The sequence below is a fragment of the Colobus angolensis genome, unplaced genomic scaffold (genome assembly GCF_000951035.1).
Source record: "Colobus angolensis palliatus isolate OR3802 unplaced genomic scaffold, Cang.pa_1.0 Scaffold249, whole genome shotgun sequence".
NCBI classification, from domain to species: Eukaryota; Metazoa; Chordata; class Mammalia; order Primates; family Cercopithecidae; genus Colobus; species Colobus angolensis.
In genome coordinates this window covers 741,540-769,351 of record NW_012115699.1, presented here as the reverse complement: position 1 = coordinate 769,351, position 27,812 = coordinate 741,540, and the positions used below count along the sequence as shown (strand labels likewise).

The 27,812-nt window shown below is 53.2% G+C and overlaps 3 protein-coding genes across 5 annotated transcripts in view; 2 read left to right on the top strand and 1 right to left on the bottom strand.

Moving 5' to 3' along the window:
• Nucleotides 1-6,083: 6,083 nt before the first annotated feature.
• Nucleotides 6,084-8,422, top strand: PCGF1 (polycomb group ring finger 1). 2 transcript variants are annotated; one of them, XM_011946085.1, is made up of 9 exons: nt 6,084-6,199; nt 6,628-6,733; nt 6,891-7,043; nt 7,214-7,285; nt 7,409-7,514; nt 7,695-7,728; nt 7,827-7,913; nt 8,046-8,126; nt 8,275-8,422. In XM_011946085.1, exons 1-9 carry the CDS (start codon nt 6,107-6,109, stop codon nt 8,320-8,322), a joined length of 780 nt encoding a protein of 259 aa, XP_011801475.1. In that variant the 5' UTR covers nt 6,084-6,106; the 3' UTR covers nt 8,323-8,422. The 2 variants fall into 2 exon arrangements, with proteins under 2 accessions (XP_011801475.1, XP_011801474.1); XM_011946084.1 differs by having other exon boundaries at nt 8,046-8,416.
• A 1,710-nt stretch (nt 8,423-10,132) lies between these two features.
• On the top strand, nt 10,133-15,969 carry LBX2 (ladybird homeobox 2). Of its 2 annotated transcripts, none has more exons than XM_011946083.1 (2): nt 10,133-10,782; nt 15,167-15,969. In XM_011946083.1, the coding sequence occupies exons 1-2, from the start codon at nt 10,590-10,592 to the stop codon at nt 15,556-15,558; spliced, it is 585 nt and encodes a 194-aa protein (XP_011801473.1). In that variant the 5' UTR covers nt 10,133-10,589; the 3' UTR covers nt 15,559-15,969. The 2 variants fall into 2 exon arrangements, with proteins under 2 accessions (XP_011801473.1, XP_011801471.1); XM_011946081.1 differs by lacking the exon at nt 10,133-10,782 and adding an exon at nt 13,756-14,130.
• A 2,991-nt stretch (nt 15,970-18,960) lies between these two features.
• TTC31 (tetratricopeptide repeat domain 31) overlaps nt 18,961-27,812 on the bottom strand; it is an 11,750-nt gene continuing 2,898 nt past the window's right edge. Inside the window, exons 3-13 of the mRNA XM_011946077.1 lie at nt 23,387-23,489; nt 23,041-23,270; nt 22,775-22,858; nt 22,330-22,386; nt 22,139-22,219; nt 21,842-22,033; nt 21,459-21,510; nt 21,285-21,375; nt 21,071-21,212; nt 20,761-20,862; nt 18,961-20,586 (exon numbers count right to left, since the gene is read on the bottom strand). Of these exons, the coding sequence (XP_011801467.1) occupies nt 20,290-20,586; nt 20,761-20,862; nt 21,071-21,212; nt 21,285-21,375; nt 21,459-21,510; nt 21,842-22,033; nt 22,139-22,219; nt 22,330-22,386; nt 22,775-22,858; nt 23,041-23,270; nt 23,387-23,489 (1,431 nt within the window). The 3' untranslated portion in view covers nt 18,961-20,289. The remainder of the gene's footprint in view (nt 20,587-20,760; nt 20,863-21,070; nt 21,213-21,284; nt 21,376-21,458; nt 21,511-21,841; nt 22,034-22,138; nt 22,220-22,329; nt 22,387-22,774; nt 22,859-23,040; nt 23,271-23,386; nt 23,490-27,812) is intronic.

Genomic DNA, 27,812 nt, shown 5'->3' with positions numbered 1-27,812 from the left:
ATCCCGTGTTTCTTAGAATTTCGATTTTCCGAAATCCGTGTAAACTGGACCATGGCTCAACCCCGGCCAAATCAGGCCGGCGGGTTCTTGGGACTGGCGCTCTACCCTGGACCCCAAGTGCAGAGAGTCCCCAGTGCAGGACTCTGCCCCTCCATTCTGTGCCTAGGAAGTCTGTTCTCACACTCTTCCTCCTCAACGGCAGGAGGGCGAAATCTCGCCACAAGAGACACGTGGGACCTCACTGAGGCCTTGGTTGGATCCTGGCCGCCTTGTTTCCCATAAACATTTTACCCCACCCAAAATCAGAAAATGGCCTGGAGCTGTCAGAGAAGGGTGGTGGGGAAAGACCCAAGGCGCTTGGTGACCCTGTGACCTCTGGCCGTGGATCCAGGAGCTGGGAGTGTGTGAACTCTGCGTCCTTCCCGGGGATGGGACCCCCGCCGGACGGGCCCCTGAGCCTTAGACCCGCCCCCGCCGCCGCCCTGCCCGGTGCAGGCCGCCGTAATCGGGTTAGCTGGGCCGGAATTACATTACCTTCCCCGGCCCGCCCCGGCCCCCGGGGGGGCCCTGGCGCCTCTGAGCCGGTGAGACTGGGCTCAGAGAGGGGGGCGCTTCTACCATCCTGCGGTGGCGATGGCGGGTGGGCACCAACGAGCAGCTCAGCCTACCTCTGACACGTGGTAGCAAGGACCTTACTCTGCTGTGCCAACTCTCTACCCTCGTCCCCAGCCCACCCCGCTGTTCAGCTCCATCCTGCTGGTTTCCCGTGTAAACCGAAATGCCTTGTAAGTCTAGTAGCTGGATCTCCCTGGGAGCACTGATCTTCAAAGTGATTCTTCAGGATCCCCTGGGAAAGACTCTGCCCCCTCCTTTCTCCCCAGCAGATGGGCTGGCAGCCTGGTGCCTGGGGCAGGGTGAGGGGGTCTTTTCTCCCCTGGGAACCAGGAATGATATTTGGGCATCTGGGCAGGAAGATGAAGAGAAAGAAGAGTGAGCTCTGTCCACCAGCCCTACCAGCCCTCCAGTGTTCTCCGAAGCCTTATGTCTAGAGGAGGTGAACCATAAATGGGAGAGAGGGCAGTAGGGGGAACAGTGTCAATTTGGCGGGTGCAGTGGCTCACGCCTGTAACCCCAGCACTTTGGGGGGCTGAGGTGGGGGGATCACAAGGTCAGGAGATTGAGACCATCCTGGTTAACACGGTGAAACCCCGTCTCTACTAAAAATACAAAAATTAGCCGGGCCTGGTGGTGGGTGCCTATAGTCCCAGCTACTTGGGAGGCTGAGGTAGGAGAATGGCATGAACCCAGGAGGTGGAGCTTGCAGTGAGGCGAGATTGTGCCACTGCACTCCAGCCTAGGCGACAGAGCAAGACTCTCTCAAAAAAAAAAAAAAGTGTTGTCCAGGCGCAATGGCTCAAGCCTGTAATCCCAGCACTTTGGGAGGCCGAGACGGGCGGATCACAAGGTCAGGAGATTGAGACCATCCTGAGTAACACAGTGAAACCCCGTCTCTACTGAAAAATACAAAACACTAGCCGGGCGAGGTGGCGGGCACCTGTAGTCCCAGCTACTCGGGAGGCTGAGGCAGGAGAATGGCGTGAACCCGGGAGGCAGAGCTTGCAGTGAGCTGAGATCCGGCCACTGCACTCCAGCCTGGGCGACAGAGGGAGACTCCGTGTCAAAAAAAAAAAAAAGTGTCGACCTCCCCCATCTTGACCACCTCTACTATCCAATTTGTCCAGCCCCTCCTCAGCCCTGCTCACAGCCTGTTCTGAAAGAGGGTGGAGGCTCCTACCAATTTAGCAGATGTATTTTCATCTTAATGGAGAAGACAAACAACATTATCACCTCCCATCCCTTTACAGAAACCCATGCACTTTTCTCAGCAGTAGAGAGGGCTACAAGGAAGCATGAACCTGTTTAGTCCAAATCTTCAGGCAGGGAGCAGTGACTCACGCCTGTAATCCCAGCACTTTGGAAGGCCAAGAGGGGCCGGATCACCTGATGTCAGGAGTTCAAGACAGACCAGCCTGGCCAACATGGTGAAACCCTGTCTCTACTAAAAATACAAAAAAAGTTAGCTGGGCATGGTAGCAGACATCTGTAATACCAGCTACTGGGGAGGCTGAGGCAGGCGAATCACTTGAACCCGGGAGGCAGAGGTTTCAGTGAGCCGAGATCACTACTGCATTCCAGTCTGAGGTGACAGAGCAAGACTCCATCTCAAAAAAAATATCTTCCTTGATAGCAAGGGCTGGATTCCCCCAGATGGGAACAGGGAACCTAGGGAGACAGCAAAGAAATATAATCTCTGAATGGGGGGCTGTGTGCAGGTTAGGAGTTTGCTAGTCCCTTTCTCTGCTCTGAACGGTGAGTCTGGGGGCAGGGGGGCAGGGTAACCAGTGTGTCTCCAGCCAACCTAAATAAATCCTTGAATGAGTCAGTGAGTGAATCAACAAATGAAAAAAAAGGCAACATCATGCAGACCGGTACACCCCTGCCTTTTGAGTTCAGCACAGATGGTACTGCCACCCAGAGACTGTCCGACTAATCGTTTAAGAATGGTCACAAACTCAGTAGTTCATACAAGTCTTCTGGGGAGTTTTAAAAATATTTTAGTGCCCCACTTCAAGAACAGATGGCATCCAGCTATGTCACTCAGACCACAGTCCTAGGACTTTCTCTTTTTTTAAGAGACAGAGTCTCACTATGATGCCCAGGCTGGCTGACTGGCCTCAAACTCCTGGGCTCAAACAATCCTCCCACCTTGACCTCCTGAGTATCTAGAGTTACAGGTGTGTGCCACCACCCCAACCTGGCTTGAAATGTCCTTTCTTGCCTCCTTGAATCTGATTCACAGGGAAAGGATTGTTCCTGCTGGTTTATGTTGAAGATAGAGGTGCTGGAATGAGTGCCCCCTCATACACACTGCTTTGGATCTATCTCACCATGTCCTGTGTGTCCGTGGCTCTCATCAACTTAGTCTTTCCTATGCCTCACCTGTCTCAGATCTTTATTATCTGGACAGAATCTTGGCCTGAGTCTTCAAAAGAGATCATGCTTTTCCTTTCCTTTTTACTTCAGGCGTACTGCCTCCATTTCATCATGATTTATTCTTAACTCAGTGCAAGCTGCCTTCATTATAGTAACCCTTTCTCAGAGAGCTCCAGTGTTCAGTATCCCTCCTCCAGGACTTCCCTGACATGTTTTACTTTGTTGGTCATCAATTATTTTTTGAAGTGTCCCTTCTTTTTGCTTCTGTAATATCTTATTCCACATCTTTGGACTTTCGTAGTCACTGCTTACGTTTTTCTTCCACTGATTTGGCTTCTTCCACTGAAGACTGTGAGTATTCTTCAGAGCTCAGACTTAAGCTTTCTTTTTTTTTTTTTTTTTAAGACACGGGATCTCACTCTGTCACTCAGGCTGGAGTGCAGTAGCACGATCATGGTTCACTGCTGCCTCAACCTCCCAGGCTCGAGCAATCTTCCCACCTCAGCCTCCCAAGTAGCTGGGACTACAGGTATGCGCCACCATGCCAGGCTAATTTTTGTAGTTTTTGTAGAGACGGAGTCCCACCATGTTGCCCAGACTGGTCTCCAACTCCTGGGCTCAAGTATCCATCCACCTCAGCCTCCCAAAGTGCTGGAATTACAGGCGTGAGCCACTGCGCCAGGCCTTAAGCTTTCTTTATCTCTACATCTGCTCAAGTTTCACCCATTCCAAAAGTCCCAACTCTCATATCCAGCCAGATAACTCTGAGACCTCCATCCCTGGTTCATTCTGACACTTCAGCCCCACCACTCATTCTTCTAGCCTTCTAACAAGCTCCCCCTGCTTCCCTAGAGCCACCTAAGTCCAGCAGGCTGGAGGACATGCTTCCTTCCAAAGCTCTTCATTCACCCTCTTACCCAGGCCTACCAAGCCAGGTTCCTGGCTACTTCCTCCTATTATACTTTCCTTTGAAATGTTTCAGATACAGCCCTTCCTTTCCATTGCCATTGCTAAAACCCTAATCAAGACTGTCATCACCACCACTTGGATTCATTCATGTATTCATCCAGAAAATTTGTATTGAACACCAACTATGCAGCTGGCACTGGAGCTGTATCTGTGAACACAACAGAGGAAAAAAATCCCTGCCACTGAGAAGCTTATAGTCTAGTGGAAAAGGCAGATGAAAAACTAGGAAACATGTTTTCTAGAAAATATTTTCTGAAAATAACTAGAAAATATTTATATTAGAAATGTATATTAAATAATAATAAATGCTAAGAATGCTAATAAATGCTAACAAAAAAAAAAAAAAAGCAAGGACGTGAAAGGGTGGGTGAGTTGTTATTCATCTAGAGTGATTACAGAAGCCTCATGAGTAAAGACCTGAAAGAAGGAGGGAGCCATTTTGGATACCTAAGCATTTCAAGTTGGGGACACAGTGGAAGGATATCCTGGTGTATCTGAAGAGAATATGCAGGCCCTTGCACACCACTGTAAGACTTTGACTTTTACTCTGATTGAAAAGGGAAGCTCTCAACAGGTTTTAAACAGTAAAAAAGAAACAACCTAATTTTTCAACTTTATTTTTAATAGCTTTCTTGAGGTATAATGGACATATAAACTGCAGATATTTGAAGTGTACAGTTTGATAAGTTTTGACATATGTATATACCCATGAAACCAACATCACCATAAAAATAATAAACACATCCACATCTCAAAAATTGTCCTTTGTGTTTCATGTTTTATCAGAATCACTAGCTCTGAGAAACATAGCACTGAGCTGTTATGTTGAGAACACGCAAAGGGGGACTCAAGGAAAACAGTCAAGAAGCCATTACAGAGGATAGTGACTTGGACCAGGGAAGTAGGTAAACAGTGACTGTAATGAATAGTTGATCAATCACTAATCTCATAACTTCTTGCTGCATATTCACTCCAACTCCCTCTGAAGAGAAATGAACAAAAATGTCGCTTTCACAGGATAACCTCCTCCCTTCAAAAAAGTCCGCTAGCCCCCAATTGCCCTCAGGCTAAAAATCGCAACTCTTTACGGCCCTGCTTTTTCTATTACCACTCTCAAATCTACATCTTGACCTTCCTGTCCTCTGGTCATTCCCCTCCACGTCCTTTCTATTTCAGCACACTTCCACCCCCTCCCCCAAGTCTAAATTGTGCCCAAAGTCCCACTTTCTCCAGAAAGCCTTTTTGAGGTCTCCATTGGAATCTCTCCCTTCTCGAATCTCCAGTTACATTTGATGTTAATACCTCAAAGGAAATTTATCCTTTTTTAAGTACCCAGGGCCGGCGGTGTAGAGCTCTCGACCATCCGGCGTAATCCCCAAGTGTGGGGCTGGGCCTATGCTACTACAGGCGCTGGCTGCCTAAGCTTGTCTGTGTGTGGCAGTGTCCTAGTCGTCCTCCCCTCCTCCTTCGGCATCTGCTCTGCATTAGTCTGTCCCAGGCCTCCGCAGGCGCCGATGATTAAATCATCGTCATTAACCAGGGCCTGCCCCCCCATCCCCGGCAGCAGGGGGAGAATGGGGGATAAGATCACTACCAAGTCCCTGGGGGTCTCTCCCTCCCCATCCCCCGGCACCCTCTCCGAGACTCTGCAAAGCCCGAGAAACTCCCTCCGTGGAGCGGGGAGAAGGCCCGCCATCTGGATGAAACTCCGCTCCGCGGACGCCGACAGGGCGGCATTACGAGATGACCCAGGAGGGGCTTCTTCAGCAGGGTAACCGTCACAGAAGACCGACGACCCTGAGCGGGTAGCAGGCACAAGACTGCCGGGCCTTTGGGGGTAGGAGGGGGCAGTCTTTCGCAGGCTCCAAAAGTTAGTCTTGAGGTCGCTTAGGGTCTATGATGATGAGTTCTACAGGAGGCTGAAGAGATAGGACCCTTCCCTATGCCCCCCCACCACTCCTTAATTACGGATTGAGGAGGGGAGGGGCCGGTGGGGCTCAGGTGAGCACACGGGGAGAAAGGAACGTGGGCGGGGCCTTACAGAGGGTGAGCGAATCCGAAAAGACCTAGAACCTCGTTGCTGGGAGACAAGTCCCGCCCTGCAGGCGGCACCGGAAGTGGCAGGCTGGGATCAGCCTTTAAGATGGCGTCTCCTCAGGGGGGCCAGATTGCGATCGCGATGAGGCTTCGGAACCAGCTCCAGTCAGTGTACAAGATGGACCCGCTACGGAACGAGGTGCAAGGGCGGCAGGGTTACTGCTGTGGTCGGCCAGCGGTGCGAACTGGGGCGGGCTAAAGGACGGGCGGTGGCTGGCCGTGCGCCCAGTGCGCCTGCGCAGAGACAGAGTACCCAGTGCGCCTGCGTGATTGCGATCGGGTTGCCAAACTCCTCTTAGGACGCCTGCGCATTGTGTCGCCGACGTTGTGTAGTCTCCCCTGGGAAAGGAGGGTCAGGCGAGTCCACGTGAGGGAAGCCCCCGCTGTGCGCGGAGCCCTCTGCTGGGCAGAGGGGGAGTGCCAGCCCCCTGGAGCTCATCCCCGGCTGATGGCGCAGGACGCGGGGCTTGGCCGTGGAGTGTGATAAAGGAGGCGACCCCCAGAGTGGGAAGGCGCACGGGTTGGGGGCTGAGGGTGGATGGTTGGTGACGGAGGGTGTATCTTCAGGAGGAAGTTCGAGTGAAGATCAAAGACTTGAATGAACACATTGTTTGCTGCCTATGCGCTGGCTACTTCGTGGATGCCACCACCATCACAGAGTGTCTTCATACTTGTGAGTGCCTTGGAGACTGCCTAGTTCTTCCAGTCCCTAGTCTTCACCAAGCCGACTGCCAGCTTCTGTGCGGCCTGCCCCACGAATCCAGGCACCCCACCCAGCCCATGAATCCAGTTTCCAGAGGGCCTGAGAATCTGGTTTTCTTTTCCTGCAGTCTGCAAGAGTTGTATTGTGAAGTACCTCCAAACTAGCAAGTACTGCCCCATGTGCAACATTAAGATCCACGAGACACAGCCACTGCTCAACCTCAAACTGGACCGGGTCATGCAGGACATCGTGTACAAGCTGGTGCCTGGCTTGCAAGACAGTGAGTGACCAACCTGACTTTGAGGGGCTTCTTAAGGACTAATTGCTGAGTGGCAGCTTGAGGTGACAGGGGCTTTGGTAGGAATCATGTAGGCAGAAGGCCAAAGATGAGGGAAGGTCAAAGAGTGAGGAAGGGCTAATACTTTATTCTCATATTTCACCTTCTTCTAGGTGAAGAGAAACGGATTCGGGAATTCTACCAGTCCCGAGGTTTGGACCGGGTCACCCAGCCCAGTGGGGAAGGTATGTCCTTGGCCGTGGGAGAGTAAAGCCCCCAGAGCATTCTTCTTGCCCAGTTTTGCTCTCTGGGGAAAGAGGAGTATGGAATGTGTGCCACCAGCCACCTCACTACCCTGTCTTTCTCAGAGCCAGCACTGAGCAACCTTGGCCTCCCCTTCAGCAGCTTTGACCACTCTAAAGCCCACTACTATCGCTATGATGAGCAGCTGAACCTGTGCCTGGAGCGGCTGAGGTAGGAGAAGGTCAGGGGTTGCAGAAGGTGACAGTGCCAATGACCCAGAGCCAGGGAGGGTCTGGGGGAGAGGCCGAGCAGTGAGTGAGTGCCTATCCCCTTGAAGAGAGTATATCATGGCTCTGGGTGGGGGAGAGGAGGAAAGATAGGGTTCCCTAACCTGTGTCTATTTCCCCCCAGTTCTGGCAAAGACAAGAATAAAAGCGTCCTGCAGGTGAGAAGGGCTGAGGGGAGGGCCTCTCTAAGGAGACTCATCTCCCATGGCCCTTCCCTCACACACCTTGCCCTCTTCCCTCCCCTCCCTGCTCCCAGAACAAGTATGTCCGATGTTCTGTTAGAGCTGAGGTACGCCATCTCCGGAGGGTCCTGTGTCACCGCTTGATGCTAAACCCTCAGCATGTGAGTAGTCTCACAGTTGGTTTCTTGGAGGGGAGAAGGGGCTAAGAAAGGAGGGACAGAGTCTAGGGTGGACCAGGGTAGTTTTTGACCTGCCAGAAAGTTCCTAAAATTATACCCCTATCTCCCTCCTAGGTGCAGCTCCTTTTTGACAATGAAGTTCTCCCTGATCACATGACAATGAAGCAGATATGGCTCTCCCGCTGGTTCGGCAAGGTAAGCCAGGCCACCCTCCCTGGCTTCACCCCCCTTCAGACTCCCCCCAACCAACCCACAGTCCCCAGGGGAAGGGTAAGCTGAGCGGGCCCTTTGGATAATATAATAATACTCCCCACTGACTACTACTTCCTCATTCTCTCTTTAGCCATCCCCTTTGCTTTTACAATACAGTGTGAAAGAGAAGAGGAGGTAGGGGCCAAACCCCCACCCCATCCCACTCCCCTTCCCTCCCCAGATATTTATGTGAAATGAACTGCAGCTTTATTTTTTGAAATAAAAACTTTTAAAAAGCACCTCTCTTCCTTATTCTTCCTGCCTCACACTCATGCTGTGTCCTGCCTTCTTCAAAAATCCTCTGAGTTTCATTGTGAAGAAGGACCTGTGCTCTATGGCCATGGGCCCTCAATGTCTTGCCAAAGGAGAAGGGTAGAGGATCCCTATATGTGTGAAACCAGGCCTCCCACACCACTCTTTTTGGTGATGGGAAGCCTTCCTCGAGGGGTGCTCTGGGCTGTCCTTGTATGCTGCAGCATACAGTGCGGGTGCGGGCCTCTTAGGAGATGTCCTAATTCAGTGGTGGTAAGAAGGCTGGAGTTGGACAGTGGCTGCTGCAGGATTGAACAAGTGAGATATTTTAAAGAAAAATCCAAAGAATTGTGTTATAGTTTTATAACTTGGGGGATGGGGACAAAAAGGAGGGAGAAGTCTAAAAAACAAATGGGGTGGGGCCACAGGGATTGTCAGAAGTGGATGCTTGCCTGTCCATACAGAATTCAACAAGTACTTGGGGACCGAGACTAGAAGTCAGGATGGGGAATAAGTAGCTGAGGAAGAGAGGGAGCTGATGTGGAGGACAGCAAGGGCAACTTCAAGGAACAAGAGGGAAGCTGCAAGGCACCAGCTCCATTAATTGAGCAAACATTCCTTGTCTGTATGCCATGCCAGGGTCCTTGATCTATGGTCCTCTCAGTGGGGTAGCTAGAAACTTGCCCAACTGCGACAGGAACAGAGGCCAAAGCAAAGAGTTCCGGCCTGCTGCCAAATCTGGGACAAACTGTATGGAGGCGCAGCATGTGTAGCCAGAACCCGAGTTAAAACCTAGGTCCCACCCTGGTTGGTCAGACTCCACGGCTTCTAGGGGGTTGGTTGTGCGAAGCTGTTGAGGGCTGAAGGCGCTAACCATCAAAGATGGAGGTAGGGTGGCAGAGGATGGGGCGGGAGGGTAGGGAGTGAGTACAGCAAAGGCGGCCTCAACTGGGTAAGAAAACTCCAGACTTGTGGGAAAGGCCTGAGCTCGCATTGGACGCTCTGGGGTGCCACAGTCGAACTGGGTATCCGGGAGACCTCCGCCTCTCCGCGCAGATGAAGAGGCTGCAGACGCCGAGGAAGAGCTCGAGTGCGTGGGGCATTGATGGGGACCCAGGTGGGCACACCGCGGACGGCATGGGTACGCTTCTTTCCTGACATGGTCTCCAAGATTACCAAAGCTTCCAAACGTTTCCAGGGAATGCCTCTCCCCCACTAGCCCCCTCCTCGACCTCCTCCAGGAACACCCCAGCTCAGGGCTCCCCACTCCTCTTCCTCCGAATTGAAGCTCTGTGGGGTTTGCAGTCCGGGCGAGTACGTGGCGGCCAGGGCTGTTCTCCAGGAGTTTCTGCGCAAAAAGGAGTTTCCTAGGAGTGACAGGGGAGTGGCATGGGCTCAAGGGAGAGTAGAAACGCTCCCGGGGGCTTTGCAGGGGCCGAGCAGCTGCGGGAGTTGGGGAGCAGTCCGACTTGATCTCCCTGGAAGGCCCTGCCGTTGGGGCTGGGCGGCAGCTCGGCGTCGAAAAAGCCGGGTTTGAAGATTAATGGGCCCGAGGCCGGAGAGTCTGAGAACCAAGTCACGGGACTTGAGGCCCTTGGTGACTCACGCCTTGAGGCCAAGCAGCGCGGAAGGCGCTCTGGCCGGATCTGGGGTGGGGCCCCGCCGAGCCTTGGTCTAGTCTGTCAGCAGCGGCAGCTGCACTGCGTCTCCCAAGGTGGCTGAAGCTGGCCAGCTGCAGGCTCCGCGCCGCTCGTCCCCGGCCTATGGGTCCATTCCCCACTCCCACCCGGACTCCGGGGTCACCCGGGTCTCCGTCTGTGCCAGGGAGGGAGAATCACGCCCAGGGTCCTCTCTGGCTTCGAGCGACTGAGAACGCGCCCGGACGCGGCGCGGCGCTCCGGAGTCAAAGGAGAGGCGGCGGCAGGACCACCCCAGGGCGCTGTCTGCACCCCCGGACGCTCTCGGCCGTGCTGCGCTTCCGGGACAAGGCGTCCGTTCTCCCCTGGGGGCCAAACCTTGCCTCTGCCCACCTTCCTCAACCCCGCCATTTCCAGGACTCACACGCAAAGGCGACAGCACCAGGATTTGCTCCAGACTTTGGCACAGAGGAGGACTGGTCCCTCTGTCAGCCTGGCCAATCATTCCCAGGGCTTGATGGGAAAAAGGACTTCCCTACAAGTGATTATTGCGGAGTTGGGTGGAGAAAAGTGTCGGGGAGGGCGTCGGAGTTTCCCACCGCTGGCTGCTTCCCCACCCGCACACCCGGGAGGGTGGCGGTGGGCGCGCAGAGATCTTTGCAAAACAACGTCCAGGGCGCAAAACAACTCACAGGCCTGCCGCGCCCCAAGTCATAAAACTAAAATGTAAGGATCGGTTCACCCCGCAGTAGCTCTTTTTGAACGAGAAAACAATCCCAGAGGTGCGCGGGACGGACGGACGCCCCTTCTCACGCTCCTCCGCCTGGACTTTTCTCCCTGAACTCCCACTTCCCTCTCACTCCGGTTCACGGACGTTTTCTAAGCGTGGGGAGGAGGGGGGCAAGCTCTTCTCTGAGATTGTCCTTGTTCACCTCCCCAGGGGGTTATTCTGAGGGTCCTCCAACCCTCCTACACATTCACAGAATTCACTGGAATGTCCGGGCCAGGCAATCTGAGACTAAAGGTCGTTTATTGAGCAGGCCTCCGTGCCACCAGTGGGGAACTGGGTTGAGCAGGGGCAGCCCGGGGTGGAGGAACCCGCCGATGGGGTATGGTGGATGCAAGATAAGGTGGGGGTAGGGCTGGGGGATGAGAATGGGAAAACTGAAAGGGGAGGTGTGAGGAAGCATCCTTAAGTGGGAATGGGGTGCCTTCCCAAGAAAGCGAATTTGGAATGTGGGGATCTCTACAAGGGGAGGGAGTGCAGGGCCCCAAAATGTCTGAAGGGACAATAAAAGGAATCTGAGAAGGTGGGAAACACAAAAGATTGCCTGAGGATGATGGGGAAGGAAAACCGTCGGCCCTGCGGGGCCAGTGGTGAAGGCTGGCCTCCGTGCATCTCTTGAGAAGGATCCTGAACAGGGAGGGTTCCACCCGCGGGCGGGAAGAGGCGAGCACCCGGGAGTTTCTGCGCTTCCAAGCTGGGGTTGGGGGTAGCCTATAAGACAGCCGAGTGAGTGTCCCCTCCCCAACCTAGAACAAGGTTTAATCTCTTAATCTTCCTCATTAATCACTCACCCTCCTCCTACCCCTCTCTGTGGATCCGGTTTCGCCCCAGCTCGAGTTCCAGTACTGGGAAAAGTCCCCTTCTGTGGCCCCACGATCCCTTGGACTAGTCCCTGGCCGCTATGACGACCTTAGAGGGGCCTCTGCTGTCCTGGGCCTCCTCCCTTTGCTAGTCTCCACTTCCATCTCCTCCCCCAAACTCATGTTTGGGAGCTGTCCAATCCCAGTACCTGAGCCCAGCTGCAGAGGGGAGAACCACGCGGGAGAGATGGAAGGGGCTGCAAGGCACAGGCCCATAAGGAGAGCTCCACACTCCTCACAGGCACACGCAAGTAATTGAGAGCAGAGGTAGAGAGAGACACAAAAGCCACATAGAGGATGCATGCGTGAAGGTTGCAGCATCTGCTTGGTGACATGCCTGGGATGCAGTGGGGCAGTTTCTGCTGCCTCCAGAGAGCTGCTTTATTGCACATTAAGTGAAACCACTGGGATAGTTTCCAGAGCTGAGGCCTGTAGCCTGAAGATCTCTCCAGGCCCTCCCCTGCCCCTCACCATTAATAACCATTTAACAAGGTCCTGAGGCAGCTCAGCTTTCCACCATGGCCTGGCTCTGCTCTTTGATCCAGCAGTGGCCCATCAGGCTTTAAGTGTGTTGCTCAGCTTTCCAGGAGGGCATTGTGTGAATGTTGCGGGTGGGGGAGGGGGGTTGTTGGAGTCAGCCCTTTACCAAGAAGACCCTATGAAGGTACCTTCCCATCTTTGTCAAAGAGTCTTTGGCCCAGGTGCCTTGGATCTCCTAAGCCCTGTTCAGGGAACCCCAATTACATGCTGCAGTTGCCTCAGGGAATAGACAGGTGGACTCTGCACAGATGGTGGGAGATGCAGCAGTCTACAAGGAAAGTGACATAATGGACAGTCCAGGAGGGACTGGCCTGGTTCTTCGTGGCACTGTTTTAAAAAGCTAGAAGCACATCAGTTTCTAACTTTCCTGGGCAGCAAAGCCGCAAGCTCCTCAGGAGTGGCAGGGCTTCCCTGCCTCTGGGCTGTGAATCCTCCAACTGTTTGGGGTGGAATGTAGGAACAAAACCCATACCTTGCTAGGTCTCCACTGCTGAGGCACCGCTGTCTCTGAGCTGCCTTCTTCCTACAAAGGAGGGCTGCAGGTGCTTACCCAGGTATGAGCCCAGAACCAGTATAAGTGTGGCAGATAAAACCCAGATTAAATAGGAATGAATACAACAGGCCTCACAGTTAGCACCTGCGTTGTCAGGATGACTGTCCCAAGATCCAGTTGGGTCCGCAAAGTCTGCCCTTCAAGTCTCTCTTCAATGGGGAGTGACCCCTCTCTGGCCAGGGCACCTTGCTCCCGTTGGCAGTTTCTGAGCCTCCGCAGGCTGGGGAAACCATACATACCTGAACTATGGGAGCTTAAGAAGAAGAAGACAAAGACAGACAAAATTGACTGATTTTGCCAGTCCTCACTGACAAAGACCCCTCCTGGGCAGTTGCACCAGTTTGGAGTTCCTGGGTCTTCTCTCCTGCGGCCCGGGTCTCCTGGCAGCTTCTCTGTGTGTTCTGACTTCGTCAGGTGGGGCAGCCTCGAATCCATTCACCTGTGCTTGCTTCTTCGTGGCATCCCCACTACTCCCAGTTGCAGTCGCTCTGCCAGGCCAGGTCCTCCCAAGTGTTGCGCCCCCGACCCACGCAGCACTAATCACTTCCAGCCGCCAGGACCTTTTAAACAACGTTTCTCAGGGGTGGGGTGGGGAACAGGGAGCCAGGTTAGGAGACTGAGGTCCTAGCTGGGATCAGATATCCCAGCACAGTCAGTCCTGATAGCCTTCCTCAGAACTTTGCAAATCCCAGCCGCTGGGGCCAGAGAAGGCAATTTTATCGTCTACGAGTTTATGAGCCAGAGCGGCTGCTAGGCGGGGAGTCGGCGGCATACAGCGTCTGGAGGTATGGCCCGGCCTGACTGTGCACGGTGCAGCACCCCGCAGCGCGCAGCAGCCCCGCGGCCCTGCTCTGAAGGGTAGTTTGGTCGGCTTCTGCTCTCCGCGCCTGCCCCAGCCTGTAGAATTACCCTCCCCGGACATCTAGGAGCTCCAAACCCACCAGGGCCCAGGGTGGAGAGGTGGAGACGCAGGAGGAGGGGCACACGGGACTCGGGCCCAGAGCCGGGGGCGGGTCCGAGGCTAGGGGCCCGGATCGGGAGCCAAGCGCTGGGGCCCAGGCGGCTGCGGAGCCGAGCGCAGCGGGCAGCGGGACCGCCCCAGCCCGGCCGACCATGAACTCGGGACGCGAGCCCCGAACACCCCGGACACTCTTAAGCATCGCAGACATCCTAGCCCCGGGCATGGTCCCCCGAGCACCCTCTGCGCCGCAGCTTCCAGAGTCGGGTCCGGGTCCAACGTCGCCGCTGTGCGCGCTGGAGGAGCTGACTAGTAAAACTTTCCGCGGACTTGACGCGCGCGCTCCGCAGCCCTCTGAAGGTATAGAGCCGGCAAGGTCGCGGACTCTGACTTGGCCTTTTCCCCACCTCTCTCCTCCTGGTTCCCGGTCTCAAACCTTTGTCCCACCCCAGGCCACCCACCCTAATCCGTCCCCTGCCCTCAGCCCACATGCCAGGACTCGCACCTGCAACTTCTCACCTCTCTTCCGTTAGTCCCTAGTTTCCACGGCGGCTCCGGAAGGCCGCCAGTACCGCAGGGAAAGGGCAGACTGTCGCCAACTGAGCTACCAGTTGCTCTGTTCCCTGTAGGCGGGGCAGTCGCGATAGAGAAAGGCAGGAGAGAAAAGAGACAAAAGGCTTGAGCCGCAGGCGGTAAACGACTGAGCCTGCAAGGGAGGCACAGAAAGCGCTGGAAAGAGGGTCGAGTCTCTCCGGGTGACCAAGCTCCGCTTCAAGGCACTCTCTTCTCGAGGGGAGTCAAGGAGCAGAAAGTCCTTGGCGCAGCATTGGGCGCGGGACTCCGCACTCTGCCTTTCCTCTTCCTTGCTCTCTGCACCTCATTATCTTCCCTTTTGGGCTGGAGGAGCGGGCTCTGGTGTCACTAAGGAACTGTAAGCCGAATGCCCCACCCGATCCATGGAAGGGCATGATCTAAGTCCTGTTAACACCGCCACGCTGGGTCGGCTGCCCTGACTCGTACTTGCCTCTGGTGTCACCCTCAACCTATAGCCTGCTCAGCCTGAGGCTCCTAAAAGCCTCAAAGGCTCCACCCCAGAAGGTTTGACTCTGCACCCGGTCCCCTCTGAATCATCCCTCCCTTCCTTCACTTCCTTGCCCCTACAATACGCCCTCAGCCTGCTGCCTTTCGTACCCTTGTGGCCAGCCCGCTTTGCGCCCCCTATCCCCACCTGGGCCTGACTCCCGGTAAGGGATCACAGTTCTGGTCCCCATCCGCCTTCCTGGCTCTCCCTCTACTTTCCCCACCGCCACCGGCACAATGCCACCCCCAATTTTTCTTTCCAGGACGCAGCCTGATTCCCGGTGGCTGGAAACTGACCCCCTCCCTATCTCTGCAGGGCGGGCAGCCGCGGATGCGCTGGGCCCTGGCCCTGCCGGCCGCAAACGGCGCAAGTCACGCACGGCGTTCACCGCGCAACAGGTGCTGGAGCTGGAGCGGCGCTTCGTCTTCCAGAAGTACCTGGCTCCCTCCGAGCGAGACGGGCTAGCTACACGACTAGGCCTGGCCAACGCGCAAGTGGTCACTTGGTTCCAGAACCGACGAGCCAAGCTCAAGCGCGACGTGGAGGAGATGCGCGCCGACGTCGCCTCGCTACGTGCGCTGTCCCCCGAAGTCCTGTGCAGCTTAGCACTGCCCGACGGCGCTCCAGATCCCAGCCTCTGCCTCGGAGCCGCCGGCCCTGACTCCCGGCCCCAACTGTCAGACGAAGAGATACAGGTGGACGATTGAACACAAAGCTGCCGCCAACCCTGGGCTCTGGGGTCCGGGACTCCTCACCTCGTGCTCTGCCTCCTGCCCGAGTTCCAGGGTGGAGGAAGAAGGTCCACTTGGGCCTCTTCCGGCCCACAGTCCAGACGCTCACCTTTTCCCGGGTTTTTTTGTAAGTTTGCTTTGTTGTTTGAGACAGGGCCTCGCTCTGTCGCCCAGGCTGGAGTGCCGTGGAGCAATCACCACTCACTGCTGCCTCGACCTCCTTGGCTCAAGCGATCCTCCTGCTTCAACCTCCTGACTAGCTGGGATTACAGGCGTGCAGCCCCATCTCAGGCTAATTTTAAAAACTTTTTTTTTAGAGAGGAGGTCCCGCTATGTTGTCCAGGCTACCTTTCCCAATATTTTAGAATAAAGTCGAGACTGCCGCAACATGCCTCTATTCAGACGCCCGTCAAGAGCAAAGAACAGTAAAATCTGTAAAGTGCTATGGAGAGTCTGCACTTGGCACGTGCCAGGGCTTTCAATGCAATGTTTCCTTTAGCCCTTATAGCAACCCTTAAGGTAGGTAATAATTACACCATTTTTACAAAGTAAGAACCCTAAGGTCAGGTTTTGGACCCAGCATCCAGCCAGCCTTCAGAGCTGATGCTTACCAGTCTACCAAGGGGAAGTCACCGGGCCTAAGTGAAAGACAGTGGGGTCTTGGCCCACCTACTTTGTGCCTGGGAGACCTTGATTCTAATCCCTAGGTTGGCCCCAGAGTGATGACATTGTTTCCCTACTCATAGGTCATTTGTTAACGGGTGCCTGACCCTTTCCCCATCCTGCCAAAAGAACCCTCCGCTGGGACACAGGCAAAGAGATCGGTGCCCAGAGAGGCCACACCCCTACCTGGAAGACCTCTGCCAGGCCCCTGGGCTGGAAATGTTCCCACTATGATGGTGCCAGCAGCCAGAGGGTGGAAAGGCCTGGCCCCCTGGGGTGAAGCTTGGAGTAGTGGCCTTGCCTGGTAGGGATTCCAGCGTAACTCAGCCAGTGGACATTTCTGACATTCATTTATTCCACTGGTGATAATCACCCTCCTGCAGTATGAGGGGAAAGGAGGGGGAACGCTCAGTAGTTGCAAGCCTTCCCCTCCCCAATGGTCCCAGCCAATCTACAGACCAAGCTCAGGTGTCTTTCCTGCTTCCCTTCTCTCCTGTCAGTCCTCCAGCTCTCTTCAGACTTTCTCCTGCCTCTGCCTAAGTGTGACAACCCCACTTTCAAGGAAGCTCCATGGGTTCAAGGGGGGTCAGCTAGGGCCTTAGTTGCAGGTGGAGGGCCCAAGAGAGGATATTCCTTGGGGAGTGAACAAGGCTGGAAGGCAGAAGGGAACCTGGCATTTTCAGACAATTAACTACCATTTATTAAGCAGTTCCAAGTGCTTTGCAGGTATTAATCCTTAAAATAACCCAACGGGACAGAGAATTTTCTTCCCATTTTAAGGATAAGGAGACTGAATCACAGAACCCTGAGGAAACTTGGCCAGGTCACAGTTTGTAAGTGGTAGCATAGGGACTGAGTTGTTTGCTTGTCCGATTCAGGAGCCCATGCTCTTGATCTCTATAAAGGTGACTGATCCTAAAGGAAAGAGGCAAAGGATTTACAGAGAGAGGGGAGGAGAAAGGGCCACAGGTAGGAACTTAGGCATTGTACTTTAGAGCATGGTCCCTGGAGGTTTGAGAGAGAGACATGAGACCATTGTTTAGGGTAGGCCAATCTAGCTGTGGGCACAGGGTGGATCAGAGACTGATAGAGACCTGAGGAAGGGAGTATATCTCTGGCCACTGCAGAAGGTAACAGCAGAGAGAACTCAGGGCCAGACTTGAGGTGGGGCCGGGAGGTGGTCACAGAAGAGGAATCTGCGATTGCCCCAGGGATTAAGGATTGCATGAGTCAATGACAACCTAGCAAATGTCGGCAACTCGAAGAAAAATGGCAACATGGAAACAGACAGTGACCACTGGTGTGGAGCTAAGAATCTGTCAGCCATTATGCATATGCAAAAAAAACTCTTTGCAACTGCATTGCCCCCTCAGTACTCCCTTCATACCTTCTAAATAATGCCTCTCTGGAACATTTCCAGTAGAGTGATCAACCCTTTTCCATCTGCCCAGCATTTTCCAAGTTTTGGCACTGAAAGTCCCTCATTCCAGGACATCCCTCAGTTCCAGGAAAACCAGGATGGTTGGTCACCCTACTTTCCAGTCCTGGGAACTCAGAACTCAGGCTATTGGGTCAGACCCCTATTAATTAGGAGGGTGAAAGTGGGGCAAAGTGTCAGGAGTCACATGACTCTTGGAGAAGCTAGAAGTCCAGGACAGGCTAAGGTACTGGGGAGGGAACATTTACTTGAGAAGCTAGAACAAGGAGCCAGTTCAGCTGGAAGGCAAAAATACCATTGAGCAGTGGTGGGTGGCCGTTGTTTGAGAGGCCAGGAGCCCTACATAAGTCCCAAAAGCGTGCAGGTCCCTGCTCAAAAACAGGAAAGCCAGATGAGCAGACCTCTTATGGAACCACCATAATATAATCACCCCTTGAACAAACACAACCACCTATGCCCATCCTGCTCCCCAAGCAGGGGTGAGCAAAGAACTCTCACGGCAAATCCTTCTAGTTAGGCTCCAGTCAAGTTAACTGGCTTTGAGTCATAACCTCTCTCCCCGTTAAGGTTTCCCAAATTCTCACTCAGCTAGCACTGCCACCTCTTACACTCAAGCCTTGGACAACAAAACTCAAACCTGTCCCGCCAAAATGGCCTCTGGATCGAGGTCTGCTCAGCTAAGCCCTCGAACAGTGTGTATCAGGATCACTTGGTAGCGTCATTGAAACACAAATTGCTGGGCTCTGCTCCCATGGTTTCTGACATAGAAGGTCTAGGGTGGGGCCTGAGAAATTGCATTTCTTTTTTTTTTTTGAGAGGAGTTTTGCTCATTACCCAGGTTGGAGTGCAATGGCGCAATCTTGGCTCACCGCAACCTCTGCCTCCCGGGTTCAAGCGATTCTCTTGCCTCAGCCTCCCGAGTAGCTGGGATTACAGGCACGTGACACCATGCCTGGTTAATTTTGTATTTTTAGTAGAGGAGGCATTTCTCCATGTTGGTCAGGCTGGTCTCAAACTCCTGACCTCAGGTGATCCACCCGTCTTGGCCTCCCAAGTAATCTCCCTGTAATCTCTCCTGCTGGGATCACAGGCATGAGCCACCGTGCCCAGTCTGAGAAATTGCATTTCTAATAAGTTCCTGGATGATGCTGATGCTGCTAGCTTAGAAACCACACTTTGAGAATCACAGTCCCAGAATTACAGATTTTGTGAATTTCAGCACCAATTCACCCATACTCCTCTCTTCCTACTGTGGGAAGCATGACTATGTAGGACAGTTGCAGACAAAAACTGGTTTATTTAGCACCCACTATGTACCAGGCACTTGGGAGGTATTTTCTCACACTTTCGCTTTCTATCCTCACAATATCCCTTATGAGGTAGGGACTACCCTCATTTTTATAGACGAGGGAACTGAGGCTTAGATGTTGACAGACCCATCCAAGGTGACTCAGCTGGTAATGGTAGACTTCATCCTGCTACACAGTATTTAAGGGGCCTAAACCATAAACAATTTTTTAAAATTTGGGAAAGTCACACACAAAGGAGATGTTTCAGTACCTCCTCTCTCCAGGTATGAACAGTATTGAGCAAGACCCATAGGGCAGCAATAATCATTTATCCTGATGAATGGTTCCTCTGTGAAAAGCAAGGAGGTTGAGGGACAGCTAAAGCCTCCTGCAGACCCACATTTAAATGAGCTGACAGTCCCAGGACTATGGAGGAACCAGCTAGGGGAAGCTGCCAGGATCTTAGTGGTGAAATTAAAAGGAGATCATGATTCTTACACAGGAAGTGGTGAATTCAGTTGACCCTTGGAAAAACTGAATAAATTAACATGGGGAAAGGCTAATTACAATGCCCAATGGTGGGGTAGAGAAATAGAGTGGCCAAGGTTGTAGCAGCCTGGGCACCTGCTGAGGCCCCATTCAGCAGGAGAGCCACCAGTCGGGTGTGTGGACATGTATGGCCCTACCAGCTCTAAGCAGGAGCTGGTAAGAGACTTCCCGAATGCAACCCTTGGTGAATATTCTAGCAGTGAGAGGAGGTGAGCACCAGACCACTGAACAAGAGAGGTCAGAGTCATACACAGCTATCTGGACAGGAAAAGGCATGAGGAGCTGTGAGCAATCTGGGGGCTGTGGCTAGAAAAACAGGGCATGAGCTGGGGCTGGGAAGAGGTGAGCATCCATTAAGCTGAAAGGTGGGACTCAAGACCTCTCAGCATTGTGACCCTGTTCCTGCACACCAAGCTCTAGTTGGTGAATGAGAGCCCCAGGACCAAGAGGAAGAGCAAGGCCCAGATGCTTTCTCACTGTCTCTGCTATAGCCTAAAAACCTGAACTTTCCTATAGTTCCCTTCTTGAGCCTTGTTGGGTTTTATTTTTCCTTACTGCCCCCAGAAGCAGCCTTCTGCTTGAGAACCAAAGGATGTTTCAGTGGATGTGGGGCTCCTTTCTCTCATCAGAAACTTCCCCATGGCAAGAGGAATGACTGCCAGGGGCATGATTAACTATGGATCTAGAGAATAAGGTCTCAAAATATGCAGTGAACTGTCACCACACTATGTCCCCCGCCATGGGATGCATACAGGGACCGGTGCCCCCTCATCTGGCCTGAGGTAGATGCTGGAGCCCAAGTCCCAGGATGTCCCAGCCCTTTGAGGAATGCTGGGGCTGGAGAGGATGGGGCCTTCTACCCTGAGTCTGGGAGAGGGGCTGGCTGGGGTGGCTTCGGTGACACAGAGGATAATGCAAGAGTGGACACAGGCCAGGGGACCTCGGAGCAGTGCTTCGAGGGCACCTGAGGGAAGGTAGGCCTGAGGCTCCCAGCTCAGCACGGGGAAGTGGCTGGAGGGCCCCAGGTGATAGAGGTGGTACACAGATTCCTCCTCGCTGACCCTGCTGAGAAGGGAGAGAGAAGGGCACCAGATCCTTCTGCTAAGCAGGACAGCCTATGCCTCTCTTTCCACCCATCCTTCCCCACCCCCTCCTCAGCCACCTGAGGCTTGGTATTGCAATCCCAGCCAATTCTCCCTGATACCCGCCTCAGCAAGACAATGGGCCTGGCCCCCTTACCAGTGTGAGTTGGAGAAGGCAAGAGCGGAGCTCTCGGGCTGCGTCAGGCTGGGACCCACCTCTCAGAGTCTCCTGAAACACAGCAGCTGCCTCTCTGAAGCGCTTTGGTCCCAGAGGGATCAGAAAGAAAAGATTAGGTGTCAAGGTGTCAAGGAGCTTAAAGGTACCTTTTCCAAAACTGGCCCCTGCTCCTAGTACCACAACCATTGTGACATTTTGGTACTAGAAGCTTATCTAGAAAGTCAACATAGACCCTCTCCCCACTCCATCCCACCCAAATCTCTCCTGTTTCCAGTCCCAGACCTATTACCTGTAGTCCCATCAAGGCCTTGCCCAGGCGGAAGAGGCCCCGGGGCCAGCCAGGCCGTAGGGTAAGGGCCACCTGGGCATCAGCCAGGGCCCACACTGGCTGACCCAGCCGCTCATGGCAAAAGGAACGATTTCCAAATAACCTGATAAAGATAGAAGGTGGTCAAATGTCTGAGTCCTCAACACTGCCCTGCCCTGGCCAAGCCCCCACCTACCGGTGGTCCTGGGGGTTGAGCTTCAAGGCCTGGGTGAAGAGGATCACGGCCTCATGGTAGAAACCATTTTGAGCAAAGCTGGTACCCAACTCTGGAAAGGGAAGAGGGTGAGAAGGTTCAGAAGGGGCTACCCCAGGGAGGGTGGGGTAAGGAGGGAGAGAGAAAGGATCTCACTTGCCAATTCCTGGCTCTGTTGTAAGGCAGCTGCCAGCAGTCCCGGAGATGCCTGGGGATAGGGTGCAAAGTCAAGCAGGCCTTGAGGTCTCAGCCTCCCCAAATCCTTCTCCTTTGTTTAAACAGATAACACTCTAATTAGCATTACACAACTCATGTAATCCTCATGACAGCCCTACAAGATTGTATCAGCCCTATCTTCCTAGAAAGGAAACCACCCGGGGTCATGGTGACAGTGACGGGGCCTGACTCCAGGTCTCTTGACCCTAGGGCCAGAGAACTCCCACTGGACCCTGCGTCAATCCTTAGATCCTGTGCCTCCCCAGCAGATCCTTGTGCCCCTTCCATGGTTCCAGCTGAAAAAGGTTCTTCAGCTACCTCACCTGTGCTTTTGGACTCTGCTGGGGCCTCTCCTTTCTTGGAGAGCTCTCTTCCTTTTGACCCATCTTCTGGAGGGGCAGGCCCCTGCCTTGGGGCTCCTGATTCAGTCCCTTCTCTCTGCGGGCACTGAGGGGCCAATCGCCAACCTTGCGCAAAGCCAGAGACACAAAAGTGCTAGACAGATCCAGTGAGTCCTGTGAACAAAATGGAAAGTTAGGGAGGGGGTGGCGATAAAGTACATTCTGGAGGAGGAGGAGGAAAATGAGCAAAGACCAAGAAGGGAAAAAAGGGGTTCTCACCTCTTCTTCACCACACTGTCCCTGAACTGGGTTTCCAGGGCTGGATGGGGGGCTCTCATCCCCATCTGAGGTAGCGCTGGCCTGGAAGAAAGGTGGACAGGTACAGAGCTGGGATCACCTGGAGCTGTCTGCTTTCTTGGCCCGCACCTTCCTGGCACTTGGTGCTCTTAGTACCTGCCATAGATACTCACCTTGGGCTCCCCACAGTACTGCTCCAAACGCTCCTGTCGCTTTCGTTCCTTTTGACGCTGCAATAGTAATGGTAATAATGATGTATTTTGAACACTTACTGTACGTCATCTGTTGGGCTAAGATTTCTCATTCCATCTTTGCAGCTCTATGAGACAGGCATCGTTATTATCCTCATTTTGCAGGTGAAAAAGCAGACAAGAGAGGCACCAGCCAGAGGCCTCATGCAAGGAGGCAGATTCCTACCTAGGCAGCACAGTAGGATTCCAGAACCACTGCACCAGACAGCCTGTGAGAGACCCCCCAGTCCCTGGGCCCCTTGTGTCCTCCTGGCAAGACAGTCCACTGCAGGCCATCTTGAGCTCTCTCCTGTTCCCACAAAGCTTCCTCTTTCCCTCTCCCAAATCCCTTGGGCTCCCCTGCACCCTCCAGCTATGCTCTAGCCACCTTCTTCTTAAGTCGCTTCTTCTCTGCTTTCTGTTTCATGCGCTCCTCCTCAGCCACCAGCTCCTCAGCCAGGCGGTTGGCTTCCTGAAGGACGAAGGGCAGGTGACAGAAAAAGGGAGAAACAGGGAAATGGAGAGCAAACATGAAAGGGGGCAGGCAGTGCAGAAGGATCTTGAAAGGTACCAATTAGGGGAGAATATAGGGATGGGAATATGGGGATTGAAAGAACCCTGAGGGACGGCAAAGCCCTCTCCTGAGAATCTCACCTCTTCTGTCACCAGGAGCTTCTGGGGCATGGCCACCTGAAGCAGGCTGTCTGAGACACTGGGGAAGGTGGCAGAGGCAGAAGGGCTTTGAGGGCAGGGCTCAGACTCTTGGGGAGGATACAGGAAGGACTTGCGGAGACCACAGTAGGTGCCCAGTCCCTCAGCCCCCTTGCCCCTGTCACTCTGTCGAGTTGATTTCCCTTCATCATCCAAGTGGCCCAGGAGGTAATCTGTCAGGAGGGAGAAAGAGACAGGAAAGAAAGAACATGAGACAGGGGTGCATCTGAGGGTCAGCCCTCCCAGGGTACCAGCCTCGATCCCTGGGCCCAGCCCCTGCACTCCCCACCATGGTGCCACAGCTGCAGCCGCCCGCTGCTCCCATCCACATGGATCCGGTGCAGGCCCTGGGGATCACTCTCCACAAGCCGTCGAAGAAAATCCACTATGTCCTGGGAGGGGGAGGGGAGGGGAGGCGGGTGTTGGGGGCAGTTCCTGGAGAGAGCGAGGGCTTCGCTGGCATGATCTCTCCACCATGGCAGCCACCAACCAGCCATCCAGCCCAAGACTCTCACTGGCTCTGACCTCTCCCTCCTCAGCACCACAAAATCTGCTGCCCCTGGCTTTTGTAGTGAATCACCTCCCCTCGCTGCTCTCCCGCCTTCCCAAGGGTTGAGTATGGTATTCAGCCTGGCCTTCTCCACCATCCAGGATCTTCTCTCCTCAACCTGAGTTAGCCACACTGAAGCCCCTGGAATGAAGCTCTCCCACCTGCTCTTTAAGCTAGGCGCCCCGTCATATCTGCAGTATGAACAGCCCCACGTAACCCACCCTGAGGTTAGCTCAGACCTAAACAAGTACAGCAGCTCCTGGCTGGCCGCTCCTCTGAACCTCATCTGTTTCTCCACAAAACTAAGCTCTAAGACATTACTTCCCTACTCAGGGACATCCAATAATCCCCCACTGCCAAGGCCATAGGCAGCGTTGAACCTAGTTCCCCGGCCTAGGATTCAGAGCCTTCCAAAAGGCTCCCAGACTGACCTTTCTAGCCCTCCTTTTCATCCTCCCCTGCTTCACTGCTGTCCTCCCTCCCACCACCAGGCTCCCTCCAGCCTTGGGGCCTTCCCCCAGCTGCTCTCCAATCCCTCCTAACTCTGAGCTTCTTTCTCACCACATCGTGCCTTACCTGCAAGGTCCAGTTCAAATTCTATCTCCCTTCAAACCCTCCCAGATCCTTTCATCTCCAATTACCTCTGCCCCCTCCAACTAATCTACACCTGCGTGGTCTGTGTTACACAATTTAGAACCTTCTTATTGATTGCTTTCTATTGCTCTCCTCATTGGCCAGGCAGCATGGAACTGCAAAGGGCATTGTGCTGGAGTGGAGCCACCTGCATCTGAGGTTATTTTTTCTTTTGAGGCAGAGTCTTGCTCTGTCACCCAGGCTGGAGTGCAACGGCACAATCTCAGCTCACTGCAACCTCTGCCTCCCGTGTTCAAGTGATTCTCCTGCCTCACCCTCCCAAGTAGCTGGGATTACAGACACGCGCCACAATGCCATTTGTATTTTTAGTAGAGATGGGGTTTCACCACATTGGCCAGGTTGTCTTGAACTCCTGACCTCAAGTGACCCACCTGCCTCGGTCTCCCAAAGTGCTGGGATTGCAGGCGTAAGCCACCGTGCCCGGCCAACTATTGTTTGTTTGTTTCTGAGACAGGGTCTTGCTGTGTTGCCCAGGCTAGACCCAAACACCTAGGCTCAAGCGATCCTCCTGCCTGAGCCTCCTGAGTAGATGGGACTTCAGGTGTGCGCCATCATGCCCAGCTTGTCCAAGTTTTCACTCTGTCACTTCCTGGCTGTTTGATTCTGGAGAAGTCATTTAACTTCTTTGGACCTCTCCCTCATTCACAAAATAAGGCAAGACTCTTTAAGACCTGGCCCACACATTCTGTGGTTCTGATGAGAGTCATTTCCTCAGGGAGTATAAGCTTCAAAGACAGGAATGATCACATTCCTATTTGCCTAATCAGGCCTAAACAGAGCAGGACTGACTGAGAAACTTAGAAGTCAATGATCTTTTGGATTTATTGATTTAGAAGCCACAAACTTAGAAACTCCAGCATGCTAAAAAAAAAAAAAAAAAGCTGTAGGCAGGACTTCAGATGATTGAGGTATACTCAATTTTCTAAACAATTTTAGATCCAAGGCTTCCCTCCGAAGACAGTCCTGGCTTAACAGCATCTCCACTTACACTGCTAGGCACCTTCATCAGTCCTATACTTAAATTCAATTTCCTGGTGGGTTTGTTTCACCTTCCTAACTGCAACATAAGCATAAATAATGAGCCAGGTGTGGTGGCGCATGCCTATAGTCCCAGCTACTTGGGAGGCTGAAGTCGAAGGACTGTTTGAGCCCAGGAGTTCAAGACTGCAGTGAACTATGATCATGCCACTGCACTGAAGCCTGGGTAACAGAGAGAGACCCTGTCTCGATAAATAAATATGGCTGGGCACGGTGGCTCACGCCTATAATCCCAGCACTTTGGGAGGCCAAGATGGGTGGATCACCTGAGGTCAAGAGTTTTAGACCAGCCTGGCCAACACGGCAAAACCCCACCTATACTAAAGATACAAAAATGAGCCGGGCATGGTGGCACACGCCTGTAGTCCCAGCTACTCAGGAGGCTTAGGCATGAGAATTGCTTGAACCTGGGAGGCAGATGTTGCAGTAGCCAAGATCACACCACTGCACACCAGCCTGGGTGACAGAGCGAGACTCTGTCTCATAAACATAAATAAATAAATAAATAATAAATAAATCAATAAAGTATGCTCTCTGCCCCATGTTAGGCAGCCTCCTCAGGATGTGCCACTCAAATATATACTGTATTTCCTCTCTCTTCCTCCTCAAACCAGTGTAGTCATCATTAAAAATAAAAAATAAAAATAAATTTAAAAAAAAAAGCTGGGTGCAGTGGCTCATGCCTGTAATCTCAGCACTTTGGGAGGCTGAGGCGAGCGGATCACTTGAGGTCAGGAGTTTGAGACCAGCCTGACCAACATGGTGAAACCCGTCTCTGCTAAAAATACAAAAATCAGGCGTGGGGGCGTGCATCTGTAATCCTACCTACTTGGGAGGCTGAGGTAGGAGAATTGCTTGAAACTGGGAGGTGGAGGTTGTGGTGAGCCGAGATCGTGCCACTGCACTCCAGCCTGGGCAACAGAGCAAGACTGTCTCAAAAAAACAAACAGGTATTTCCTTGACCTTCTACTACCTGTCCCCAAACCACAGTCTGTGCTACTCTTTGAATTCACTACATGGCCCCCACCTATAATCTGGTCCCCCAATATCACTGTGAATCTTCTGCTATCTTGTCACTCTCCTCCAGCCACAGCAGTGTCCTTGGAAGTTCCCACAACATACCAACTGTGCTACCATCTTAGGGGTTTGCACTTTACTTTGCCTGGAATGCTCTTTCCCCAGTGAACAGCTCACCCCTTCGTCCTTTTTAGATCTCTACGTAATGTCACTTTCTCAGAGAGGCCTTCTCTGACCACTCTTTTTTTTTTTTTTTGAGGTGGAGTTTTGCCCTTGTTACCCAGGCTGGAGTGAATGGCATGAACTCGGCTCACTGCAACCTCCGCCTCCAGGGTTCAAGTGATTCTCCTGCCTCAGCCTCTGGAGTAGCTGGGGTTACAGGCATGCGCCACCATGCCCAGCTAATTTTGTATTTTTTAGTAGAGACGGGGTTTCTCCATGTTGGTCAGACTGGTCTCGAACTCCTGACCTCAGGTGATCCGCCTGCCTCAGCCTCCCGAAGTGCTGGGATTACAGGCGTGAGCCACCACACTTGGTCTGACCACTCCTTTTAGGAGAAACTTTCCAACTCCACTAGCATTCCCTATCCTCCTTCTTGCTTTTTCTTTGTACTTCTCATATTTAACATACTATGTTGCTTATTTAATTGTTCACTGGCTGCCCTCATGAGATGCTCCTAATTTGTTGAATAGAAAGATTTTTGTCTGTTTGGTTTACTGCTGTCTCCCAGTACCTACAACAGCGTCCAGTACATAGGTGGTATTCTGTGTGTGTGAGTAAACAAAGATTGGTCAGGAGGCTATTCCAATAGAGACCGAGCCAGGAACTGTGTGTGAAGAAACATGTGTGAGACAGTGAGTGTAAATTTTTTTTTTTGAGACAGAGTCTCACCCTGTCGCCAGGCTGGAGTGCAATGGCACAATCTCAACTCACTGCAACCTCCATCTCCTGGGTTCAAGCGATTCTCTTGCCTCAGCCTCCCGAGTAGCTGGGACTACAGGCACCCACCACCACACCCGGCTAATTTTTTTGTATTTTAGTAGAGATGGTGTTTCACCATGTTGGCCAGGATGGTCTCCGTCTCCTGACTTCATGATCCGCCCACACCAACCTCCCAAAGTGCTGGGATTACAGGTGTGAGCCACCGCGCCTGACCGTGAGTGTGGACTTTATCTTGTCAGTGATAGCAGTGGACTTGATCTGGGGAATGAAACAATCAAATGAAATAGTGTTGAGACAGCCGGGCGCAGTGGCCGGGCATGGTGGCTCACGCCTGTAATCCCAGCACTTTGGGAAGTCAAGGCAGACGGATCACCTGAGGTCTGGAGTTTGAGATCAGCATGACCAACATGGAGAAACGCAGTCTCTACAAAAATACAAAATTATCCAGGCATGGTGGCGCATGCCTGTAATCCCAGCTACTCGGGAGGCTGAGGCAGGAGAATTGCTTGAACCC